This window comes from Alosa sapidissima, chromosome 19 (assembly GCF_018492685.1).
Source record: "Alosa sapidissima isolate fAloSap1 chromosome 19, fAloSap1.pri, whole genome shotgun sequence".
Classification (NCBI taxonomy): domain Eukaryota; kingdom Metazoa; phylum Chordata; class Actinopteri; order Clupeiformes; family Clupeidae; genus Alosa; species Alosa sapidissima.
The window spans coordinates 13457742-13469860 of record NC_055975.1 but is presented as its reverse complement, the minus strand read 5'-3'; the positions used below and the strand labels follow the sequence as shown (position 1 = coordinate 13469860).

General features: G+C 46.2%; 1 protein-coding gene across 1 annotated transcript; it reads left to right on the top strand.

Moving 5' to 3' along the window:
* The first annotated feature begins 9146 nt into the window (after positions 1–9146).
* On the top strand, positions 9147–10221 carry olig4 (oligodendrocyte transcription factor 4). The gene has a single exon (XM_042072793.1). The coding sequence runs from the start codon at positions 9298–9300 to the stop codon at positions 10135–10137; it is 840 nt and encodes a 279-aa protein (XP_041928727.1). The 5' UTR covers positions 9147–9297; the 3' UTR covers positions 10138–10221.
* The last annotated feature ends 1898 nt before the right edge of the window (positions 10222–12119 follow it).

Here is a 12119-nt window from a genome sequence, read left to right as displayed (position 1 = left end):
TATGATGGCATTTCTCACACCACGGGGGCCTGCTGGCTGTCACTGTGGTGGTGTTTAGTATGTAGGGCTGGATGTATGCGATGTGAGAAAAGAAATATGCTGAGTAAGAGAGTGAGGGACTGAGAAAGTGCTTTGGAATGTTTTTATTTGACTTTATTTTTCATTTAAAGGTGTCAAGGCAATTAAGCACTAAAACAATTAATGTAGCCGGGAATGCACTTGTAAAATCAGCACACAGACCAGCTCCATATATGTCTGAAAACTTATCAATGGCAACATGTTTCATAAAGCTACCCTTATGACAACACATGCTATAAAACAAGGCATGGCTTTTACACACTGCTTCACACTTCTCATCAGGCTCATCCAATTATCACATCCAGAGTTATGGGCTCATATGGGAGAGCTTTACTAGACACATCCCCTTACACATCATTTGTTCATCTCTCTTTTGGAACACCATGCAGCATGTGATCAAGTAACTCTCTCTCTCTCTCCCTCATCCTCCATCCCTCTCTCTCTCTCTCTCTCTTTCCGTCTTTCTTTCTTGTTCTTTCTCTTTCCTGCTCTTTCTCTTCATACTCCAGATGGGCTGTAAGGTCAGTGTGTTGCATGTTTTACAGGGCGTCATAAATGTGTATTGATATTTAACTCTGCCCTCAGCAGGGCCTGTTCTCTCAGCCTCAATGGGACCACAGGAACTGGTCTCAGTGGTCTCTCAGAAATAAAGATCAGAGCGGAGAAAGTTCTGGAATTGTTTTGTAAAATCACACACACACACACAACAAAAATCCCTCAGTGACTTTCTCAAAGTCAGTGCATCACCATATCGGTCGACTAGCAGACAATTGACATGTGCAAGCCATTAGGGTGGAGCTTAACATATTGCATGTCAGATATATTGATTTCATTTGAACACTGCGATAATTACCTCAGTCTCTAGAGAAGTGTGTGTGTGTGTGTGTGTGTGTGTGTGTGTAAAAACAACAAAAGGGTGATCCACACACATTTAGATTAGACACACTAATACTACTCTAGGACTTATACAAACGTCTCTGAGTAATTTCGCTTGTAAGGGGACCAAATTCAGTTCACTTATTCAGTTCACATATTTTTGGACTGCAATGATAATATAATGAAGATGAACATGATCATAATAAAGAAAACCTTGAGTCATGAGGAAGAAGATGCTTATAGTTAGGAGTAGGCCAAGATTACAACATTTAAGAGATTGACAATAAGACAGCAAACTCAGTTATGAAATTGAAAGTGTGTGTGAGTGTGTGTGTGTGAGTGTGTGTGTGTGTGTGTACATGTGTGTGTGTGTGTGTGTGTACGTGTGTGTGTGTGTGTGTGTGTGTGTGTGTGTGTGTGTGTGTGTGTGTGTGTGTGTGTGTGTGTGTGTGTGTATGATATTGCACTGTGGTCACACACATAAACAGCTGACCCACTCTGCTGATGGCTGCTGCTGATTGGACCAGTCCAGTTTGGGGCCTCCGCTTGGCCCCTGGGACTGTGGGACAGGGCCAACTCCTCCCTCTCCCTGTAACTCCAGTTCCACTAGTTAAACAACAGGAGGAGAAGAAAAGAGGAGGTCAGGCCCTTCCTATTGTCAAACTGTCACAGTGAACTGAACTCTCCCTGTGAGTGTGTGTGTGTGTGTGTGTCCATGTTGTTGTGTGTGTGTGTGTGTGTGTCTGTGTGTGTGATGTGTATGTAAAGTGCCGGGGCCGACACAATAATACTTAGCGCTCCTTAACCAAGTGTGTCCCCCACATCATCCGTGGCCATCTGTGACATTCTTGTGCTGCCGGACACTGTGTCAGTCTGCTTTGTGCATTTGGAGACCGGCACACAAAAGACACAAGCGCTGATCTCTTCATTAGGATTCAACCCATTTTCGTGTGGCCAGAGCTATAATGGGCCGAAGTCAGACCCACCTGAGTCCTGTCTGGGTGCATATGTGACTCATTTTGAAAGACCTGAGCCCATTTACATTCAATTCAATGCATCACTTGAATCGCACACGCACACCATGATTGCCTTTGCCTTGTTATGAGGTCTGTTGGGATTCCAGTGAGAGTCTGTTTTGGAGTGACAGAAGATGGACACAGTGGGTTCAGTCCCGTTGTCTAGGAGTACTGAGGACATGCGAGCAGAGTGCTGTCTTCATTTAGTATGTTTAAAATAGATCAATTACATTTTAAATGGATTATATCTCTCTCATCTACTTGGTGAAGAAGGCACTTCATGCGCACGTAAGTTAATGGCCTTTTATTAGCCAAAGTCCTTCATGGCATCCAGTCCATGGGCTCAATTGAGTGGCACTAACACATCTGATCCCACCAATGCATTGATGGCTGACAGCAGACCCCACTCCACAGAACAGCACGCACGAGCGCTTGTGTATGAGTGTTTTGTGTAAGTGTGTGTATGAGTGTTTGTGTGTGTGTCTGTGTGTGGGTGAAGAGGCAGTAGCTCACCCCCGCCCCCTCCCCAACACACACACACACACACCCTCTCACTATTTCCCCGTTAATTATTGCCGAGTGAGAGGAGTACAGTGGCCACCTACGCTGTGGCTTTTGTTCTGCGCGACCCCAAGGGTCAACGATGATGGCACCAGCACACTGTCCTGACGAACAAAAGCGAGCCGCCAGGGCCCTGCGGCGCCTGTAGATACAGTGGCTGTTGCCACTAGCGACCGGGCCGACGGACACATGGCGAACCCCTCCACAGATGGGCCGGGTGGGGTGGGGTGGGGGGTGCGGTTGCCATGGTAGGGGAGCACAAGCATGAGGCAACAGGGCAGTAAACAATGGACCCCAATGAAAAGCGGTGTGTCGTGCCTTGGCGATGGACGGGGAGATTATTATTGGATGGCAGGTCGGCTGGTTATCAGACAAGGCCAGGGAGGGGCGGGGGGGTGGCGGCGGAGGGGGACAGAGAGCGACAGAAGTGTGTGGACAGGAGGACACAAAGCCATCAGCACGCACCAGCGAGCAGCCAACTGCTCAAAAAGTGTGACCCGCACAATGGCACAGAGAGGGAGAGTGTGTGTAACTCAGAGAGAAGAGCATGGCTGTAAGTGTGTGTGTGTGTGTGTGTGTGTGTGTGTGTGTGTGTGTGTGTGTGTGTGTCTGTGTGTGAGTAAGTGTCTGCATCCATGATTCTGAGAGAGTGATGAACGTTTATGGGTTTGTTTGCTTGGGAAGGCGAGATCTCAAATTTTGCCTGGCAATAAAACCCAAGGTCACTTGATATTATTCCCCTTCCTCCCTCATACTCCCTCCATTTCTCTCTCTCTCCCTCCGACTCTCCCTCTCTATCTATTTATCTTTTCCCTCTCTCTCTCCTCACTTCCAAGGCCGGCCTCTGCATCTCCCTCACTCCCTTGCCCTCAGTCTCTGCCGGTCTCTCTGTAAATACAGATGGGGCTCCACGTGACTTGCTGCTTGGTGCTTTAGTATGGGTGTTGTTGCACGATCATGTGCAGTTGTGAGTGAGAGCAGTATGCCAGCATATGTGAGCGTGTGTGTTTGTATGTGTCTCACAGACTGTGTTTTTTTTTTTAAATATATGAGCAAATATGAGTGTGTATGTGTGTGTGTGTGTGTGTGTGTGTGTGTGTGTGTGTGTGTGTGTGTGTGTGTGTGTGTTAATGTGTGTGCCTCGCTGCTAGTTGAGCTGTAATTTATGGTGTTAGGACAGCATGAGTCAGGCCCATATAACAGACGGCCTGCTGACACACTTTTCAGCACCACTTTAACCGGCTCCCCCCCTCCCTTCCTATTCTCTTTATCCCTCTCTTCCCTCCCTCTCCCCCTCTCTCTCTCTTTCCCTCTCTCTCCTGGCAGAGGCTGCCCTCTCTCTCCTCTCCCCAGCAGCCCCAGTGAGAGGCGAGGGGGACTGCGGCTCAGCTCAGAGAAAGTTATTGAACTTTAGTGACGGTCATAAAGGGCCCAGGGGCATCCCTAAGAGGGCTTGTTATTTTGTTGTTTAGATAAAGCCATTGTGTTGCAGCTCGGTAAAAGTTAATAAATCATGGTGGGGGTTTTAGTGTGTTATGGGGAGTGTGTATGTGTGTGTGTGTGTGTGTGTGTGGGGGGGGTGTGTTCATTGTGCTGCACACACACACACACACACACACACACACACACACACACACACACACACACACACACACACACACACAGACAGACACATATTCACATAAAAGGACTTGCTCTTGAGGAGCCTTAACTGTTTTCTCACACAACAGGGATAACTTTTTGTGTAGTGGTGTCCTTTCAGGGGCACCTGCCACTGTTACAAAGCTCGCTCAACCCTCTGAGGACACAAAAAGTTCTGGCAGGCAATTCATAGACATTTCTGACATTTATTGGAAATGTAGAATGAGGGCATAAATGTGTAACAGACCAGTAGTGCAGAATACCTGCTTATTTGGCTTTTCATACAGATAAGAATTGGTGAGACTAAAGCCCTTTCCACACTGGAGTTGTATTGTATTACACAAAATTGTATTACAAAAATAAGTACAACCTCATGTAGTGTCAATCAAATTTATTTGAAAAATGTTTTTAAAACAGGTTTGATTCTCTGTGTTTTTATAGTGTCAGTGAATACATTTTTCTACTGCAGCATTTGTTTTTGACAGATAAAAAAACAAAACGCATACCAAATTAAAGATTTTAGTGTGCAAAAGCCAAAAGAGCTGCATTGCTATTTTGAGTGCTATCCTATATATTTATATCTGTTCAGTATCACACACTTCAAAATGTTCCACATCACACTAGATTACCATCAGATTATTTTTACTAATGTGGCAAAAGAGTGCAGGAACGCTTTGAGGATTTTCTTCTACACTGTGGTCAGTGTTTGTGTTCAGAGGTTAAGAAGTGTTTTTAGTTGGTGGTCAGTGTATGGAGTGAGAGGCTTAAGAAAAAGCCAAACACATGAATTTTTGAAGGGTTCTTAAAGCAGCTCTACATAGTGATGATGTTTGCTCAGCCCTACTTAGGGCCCTCACCTGCCTGTAAGGCTGTTGTTAGTGTCGGATCATTGGGGTTACTGGAGATGCTTTGAAGAGGATCTTCCTCTGATCCTACGAAAGCCATTGTGTGTGTGTGCGTGTGTATGTGTGTGTGTGTGTGTGTGTGTGTGTGTGTGTGTGCCCTTGTGTGTGTATGGACTGTCCATGGTCCATGAATGTTGTGAGTACAGTATGTTCACATCTCTATAAAGTCTGTATGATGTTTGTATTGTGCATCCATGTATTTGCAGATGTAGTGTGCATGACAACTTAGAGACAAATGGGAGAGAGAGAGAGAGAGAGAGAGAGAGAGAGAGAGAGAGAGTGTGTGTGTGTGTGTGTTTGCCCACCAGCTCGGCCCCCTCCCAGCATTTAATCCCCCAGTGATCCTCTGAGGCTACAAGCATACGGCTGTGATAATGCGCTCATTTTCTGGTCACCTGAGCACTTTGACGGCACCCGCACCCTCCGCACAGGCTGAGGGGCTCCCTAATGCCCCGAGCAGACCTCCAGAAGTGGTCCTGAATAAACAAGGAGGCTCTTCACCAAGAGAAGACAGAGGCAAGAGAGAGAGGGAGGAGAGAGAGAGAGTTAAACATCTGAACAGAGGGTTAAAGATGGAGGGATTAACAGAGCGGAGAGTGCGGAGGAGTAAAGGGATACTCTTTCATCCATGAGGATGGACAGAGGGGTGGATAAGCTCCCTCCTGTGTGTCTCTCTCAGTCTGTGTGGCCCCACAGCCTGCGCAAACACATGAATGAGAATGAAACAGTTGTCTTAGAGAACTCAGCTTCTCGCATTTATGCATTAGTGAGGGCAGTGAGATTAACACACACACACACACACACACACACACACACACACACACCACACACACACACACACCACACACACAGACTCTCTCTCTCTCACATACACACACACATAACCTAAACCTATTTGGATATTAAATATGGAGCCTCATCTCAAAGTCAGATACATCATTGGGATGCAACATCTTGAAAATAATTTAATTATATCTGTGCTTCTCCTCAAGAAATCCCGAAAGAATATTCCATATATTTACCATTACTTGAACGTGTTCCAGTTGTTTGTTCCAGACAGTTGTTTACGCCTATTCTGCACATCTTGTGCATCAGCAAAAAATGTTGAAGACTCAAGCATCACTTTTGCATGAGTTTTTAAGCATCACTTCTAGTTGAAACATCACTTCTAGTATATGTCATGTCTAATGTAAAAATAATAAATATAAGTGAAAATATAATTTATTCAACATACAATTTGACTCAACTTGATTAAATGGCAATCAGATAATTGTCTTGTTTCAGTAATGTCAAATTACCTTTCTAAATTAGCCAGTCATGCCCACTTCATTCAAGTTTATCTCTCTCACTCTCTCGCTCTCTGTTCCTGTTAATGGCAGTTATTTGTCTGTAAAATTCAGAGAGGTGTTTTTATTAATATCATTAATTGGGCTCCATGCATAGGGCCTGGGCATCATCTGTTAGCAAACTGGCCATGATGGCTGGCGAGCCGGCCGCATCAGCTCAGTTAATCTGCGTGACTAAAAGGAGTGTGTTACGGGAAGCTGTGCGTCCCGCCACCCTTAATTAAAGTGAGACCCAATTAGGGCAGATTGAATGTGAATGCGGAGGCCATGTTGGCTGCTGGCCTAACGATGGGAAAATCCATATGTTGTCAAGAGCCGAGCAGGATGGAGGAAACAGAGAGGCAGGAGCCCAGAGGTCCAGAGGAGACCAGTGAGCAGCGCAGCCCCCTCCCCACTCAAGAGCTCACCTGCTAGGGCAGCCCCTCCACAGCTTCCCCTCTCACCTTCTGGCATGGGATACATGTGTGTGTGTGTGTGTGTGTGTGTGTGTGCGTGTGTGTGTGTGTCACAGAGAAAGAGAGAAGGACTGAGGACAGAGAGGGTAGAAGATTGTGAGTCTTAAGGATACTGGGTGGATTTAAAAGGAGCATGTGAAGCGGTTTTGTCAAAGTGCCACTCAAATATCAATGATCCCACTTGAACGCCACTTAAAGGGAATGAGCAGCAGACTGTAACTTTCACAGCATTTAAGTCTCTTTCTCTCATTCACTCTCCATCTTTCATGCTTCTGCAGACATGCACAGTTGCACACACACATCACTTGCTACTGTGTCATTTTGGAAATACAAGGTCTAATTTAAAAGAATCCCTAAATACAGTAAAGTTTGAGAGTAAGCTGGCTTGTCCAAGACCTTCCAAGAGCCTGCTTGTATGTGAGAAAGTGAACAGTGACAGAGAGACACTGGTGTGTGTGTGTGTGTGTGTGTGTATGTGTTAAAGAGAGAGAGTCTGCAATTGTGTGCATGAGTGTGTGCATTTACGTGAATGATCAGCACTTGACTGAATGAACCACACACAGACACAGAGAGAGAGAGAGAGAGAGTAAGTGTTGTAGTTATGGTAATGTAAAGGTCTTATAAAGAAGCTTTACAATCCCTGCGGTGCACTGGAAGGCCTCGGGCAACCCGCGCACCCAACCAGGACGACCTGAGAAAGTTGCAGGCGGACAGGCTCTTTACGGCCTCGACAGGGAAGACCACAAAGCCCCCGGTGGCTCTTTAGTGTCTCTTTAACTCCCTCCTCCCCACTCCCTCCCCTGGCCTGCCACCGTAGGGGAGAGCTCACGGACTCGGTGGGACCCGGCCGGTATGGGCTTTGCCCCCAGCTGACTCCAACACTGATTAAATGGCTGCTGGTTTGCCATTAAAAGCGAGTTGAAACGGCACCTGGAGAGCTCCAGCAGGAGACGGGAGAGTGCGTCACATTCACTCTTTCAGGAAAAGTGGTGTTTTCAAGGTACCCTGTCAATGTGGCATGTCAAGTGTTTAAGGTTGAGTGAAGGTCTGTGGAGTTCTGTTGGAGCATCTCAGATTGCATTCATTTGTGATGCTCACGCTATTCACTAATATAGAGTGTATATACTATAGTCAGATGTTTGAAAGCTTATGTCTGTGAGCAGGCAAACTAGAACATTTAGTGAGATCATTCAAGAGGAGAATAGCTACCTGGACTTCTATCAAAACCTTTTGGATCTGAGATTTGTAAAATAAGCTTATTGTGTGAAAAGTCCTCTAAAGAATACAAGGATTTAAGAAGATGAACCTTTGACTAAAATACCTTTTGTGAATCTGAGTTTTCTCACAAACCTAACGTATTGAGTATGATTCACAAACAATATATTTTTAAACTGAAAACATTAAACTGTGTGTGTGAAAGACTCAGCGCTCAACGTTTTAACCACAATGTCTATGAAAAACTGCATAAGCACCAGTGAAAAATGACAGTGAAAGCCCCCCTGCATAATGAGCTTCAATAAACAGTCACACCCTCACCACACAAAGTGCTACTGTCAGTAAACTGTGAAACCGCACAAATCAACAATCAGCACATGAAATGAAAATACTTGCTAAGTATAGACTTCGATGATTAACTCCCCCTGCTATTAATATCAATAATCATCCTCAAATTCTTGACGTTTCTCAGTGGCAACATCTAAGCTAATTAGCTAATAATCTACACCCATTTGACACTGTGTAGATCACATCGCAGTCTGTTTTGGATTTATGTCTTCGCACACACGTGATACTCCCGCTCTGTGCATGGGTTAATTAGTGTTTGCTGTGTAGCTTTGGTCTTTTACACATGTGTGTGAATACAGGCCTGGGCTGGTTAATGTGTGCTGATCCGAGGGGTGGGGGGGGGGGGCAGGGGATTAGCAGGGGTGTGTTACTGGGTTTGGCGCTGAGGGGAGGGGGGTGGGGTGGAGGTCTGTTTTGGGGGGGAGGAAAGTGTGTCCCCTCTGCAATTGGCTGCATCTCTAAATGTGTCATTATGCGTCTCATTGTTCCTTTGTGGGGCCCGGAGGTATAAAAGGGCCCCCAGGAGGCTCGGGACAGGACACTTCACTCAGACAGCCGAGCAGACGTCACATCACAGCAGACATCACAGGACAGAGAAAGTGTGAGAGAGAGCCTGTGTGTATATCTCTGCGTTTGTGGAGGAGAGCATTCAAGACTTCTAGAAACTTCTCCTCACTCTGGATCCTGATTTGAACTCTTTTGGCTTCCAGAGCTTCATTTAGCTTTTTTCCCATCAGAGACCCTTTGCTGATACTGCATTTTTTGGGTGTTCTTTTGGTATTTCTTCAGATTGCTGAAAAAAGTTTTGTAGCTTGCTCTTTCTTCGTCAATTTTGTTTTTTTCATCCTTTACTGAGATGGATTCTGACAGTGGTTCCATCGGCAGCCGTTCCTCCTCACCAGAGCTGGTGGTGGGCTCATCCATGGGCAGTTTCTTCTCCAACCAGATGTTCCAGGAGTACTGCCGCAAGGAAGGGAGCAGTCGCGACTCCCAACCCAGGATGGAGAGGAGCTCTGGGGCCACGGAGGAGCACAACACCGGGGCCAAGGGCCGCAGCCGGGCCAACCTGTCCGGGGACGACCTGCAGGATCTGCGGCTGAAGGTGAACAGCCGCGAGCGCAAGCGCATGCATGACCTGAACTCGGCCATGGACGGGCTGCGGGAGGTCATGCCTTACGCCCAGGGCCCCTCCGTCCGCAAGCTGTCCAAGATCTCCACACTGATGCTGGCCAGGAACTACATCCTCATGCTGTCCAGCTCCCTGGAGGAGATGAAGAAGCTGGTGGGGGATGTGTATGGTGGTGGGGGTGCTCAAGGCCACGCTGCACGTCGAATTGCCCACCAGGCACAGACAGCAGCTGCACCACCTCCACCCCATCATCCGGTGTCCACCCCGCTCTCACTGCTGCCCCTGGCCCAGTCGCTGCACTCATTCGGGGGCAGCTCCGCTGCGCTTGCTGCCGCCACCGCCTCCAACCTCCATCACCCCGCGGCCATACCCGGTCAGGCTCCACACTCGCCCCCCTCGGCCGGGTACCTGGGTTTCCACACGTCGGCCCTGCCCAGCCTGCTGAAGGACCCGCTGCACCTGGCCTCCTCCTACAGGCATTTCCCCGGCATGCCCTGCCCCTGCTCGCTCTGCCAGCCTCTGCCTGTCTCCTCTGCCAGTCTGCATAGCCTCACCATGGGCAAGTGAACTCTGCCTGGGCGTGACTGTAGTCCAACTGAGAGAAGAGACTTGTGCATCATAAGAAATGCCTGATTGTGGAGATCTTTGGTGGAGAGGTGACAAACTCTTGTACATAATGTGTATAGCATAAAAATAACTTTTTTGGTGAAATATTTCGCTGCTATTTTTCTATGGAACAAGAATTGTTTTGTAAGTATTTGGGAAAATAAGATCTGTTGGCTTTAATGGACAGCTGAAAAGCACAAATTGGTTTTTAACTTCCCACAAGACAGTGAGTGGCTGCTATTAATTTATCTTGTTGTTTGTATTTCAAAAGCGAATGGTTGTGAAAGGGAAAAAAGTTGTGCTTGTTCAGATTCTAGTTTCTTAAATTAAACACTTCCTAAAAAGTACTCTCTCTCTCTCTCTGTCTGTTTCATTTATGTTTTAATTAAAACACACAAAAAGCTTTCTTTTCATTACCCTTTGGCTAAATCTAACAAATAACTGGGAGAAAATAGATGGTGTTTCTGAGCCTGTGCCCTAAAAGTTCATCAGATATTCTAAGATCTTGAAAGACCTTAGCCCATTCACAATAAAAAAGCCTAAATCTGCCTCCTTTGAATACATATTGTCAGCAGCTCCACACAGTTGGTGTGCGTGAGGAGCACATGGCGGTGGATAAAGAGAGATGTGTCTGACACGCACGCTCCAGGAGGCCTTGTGGCTACACTGAGTCTTTAGCAGCGACGCTCTATAGAACAGCAGGGTGGAGAGGAAGACAGGGGAGTCAGCTGCTAACTAGCCCTGTGTGTGTGTGTGTGTGTGTGTGTGTGTGTGTGTGTGTGTGTGTGTGTCTGTGTGTGCACATGTGTTTGAGAGTAGTGAGGGAGTTTATGTGTGTATGTGGATAATGTATAAAAGTATGTTTGAGGAGAAGGTTGCAGTGATTTCTTGGCCTTTCTAGAACAGGAGGCTTCCAACTCTATGCTTCCCTAAAGTTTATATTTCCATTACTCTCTTGCTCCCTGGTGTGTCTTATCTGAGTTTACATGTATGAATATATATATGTGTGTGAGTGGGTGGATATGTGTTTTTACGCACGTTTGTGCATGTGTGTGTATGCATGTGTGAGAGTGTGTTTGTGTGTGTGTGTGTGTGCATATGTGTATATGTGTGAGTGTGTGTGTGTGCATATGTGTGTGTATGTGTGAGTGTGTGTGTGTTTATGCCTCGGCTGCCGGCAGGTTGGCGCGTCAGCATTGTGCTGCCCACGCAGGGGATGCAGACTCTCCTTTTACGCGGCCGACGTAGGATTTATCAACGTCCTGTAAAGCTCAGGACATGCTTAGCCCTTAACTCGTGTGATTAATGACGCGGGGGACATGGCGGCTTTGTTCCCACTCCATTCATCTGGCCCTGCAGCTCCGCAGGAAGGCTAGCGGGGACATTGCAGCACAAGACAAAGGTTTGTTTGGAGAGGTTTGTTTAAAAAGTGTGCGTAAAGCAACGTAATCGTGAGTGTCTCATAAAGAGGCTACGGTAAATCAACACCTAATATGTAAAAGTGCTGGACCTGGCGGATGACTGCTAAGTCCACATAGAAACAGTAAGAAACAGTAAATAGTCTTGAAAGTATCTAACCTAATAAATACACTGATAAATGCAAACCTAGATAATCAGGCAACTAAAGAGACAAAAGCTGCATATTGCAGAAGCAATCTCCATTTAAAGCCATGTTTTACACTCAAAACACATGCTTGTACACTCAGATCACAAGTACATGCACATAATGGGCAATTCCACTTTTTAGTCACATCCATAACGCCAGTGAAATGCCTTGGCATTTGTATGATGTGAATGATAAAATTCATTTTTTGTTCCTTTTTTCTCATTTACATTCTTAAAAAATAGCAAATGCTCAAATTTCATGTAATCATTCACATCATACCATACCATCACATTTTATTGGCGTTATGGATGTTACAAAAAATGTAATTTTCCATGGA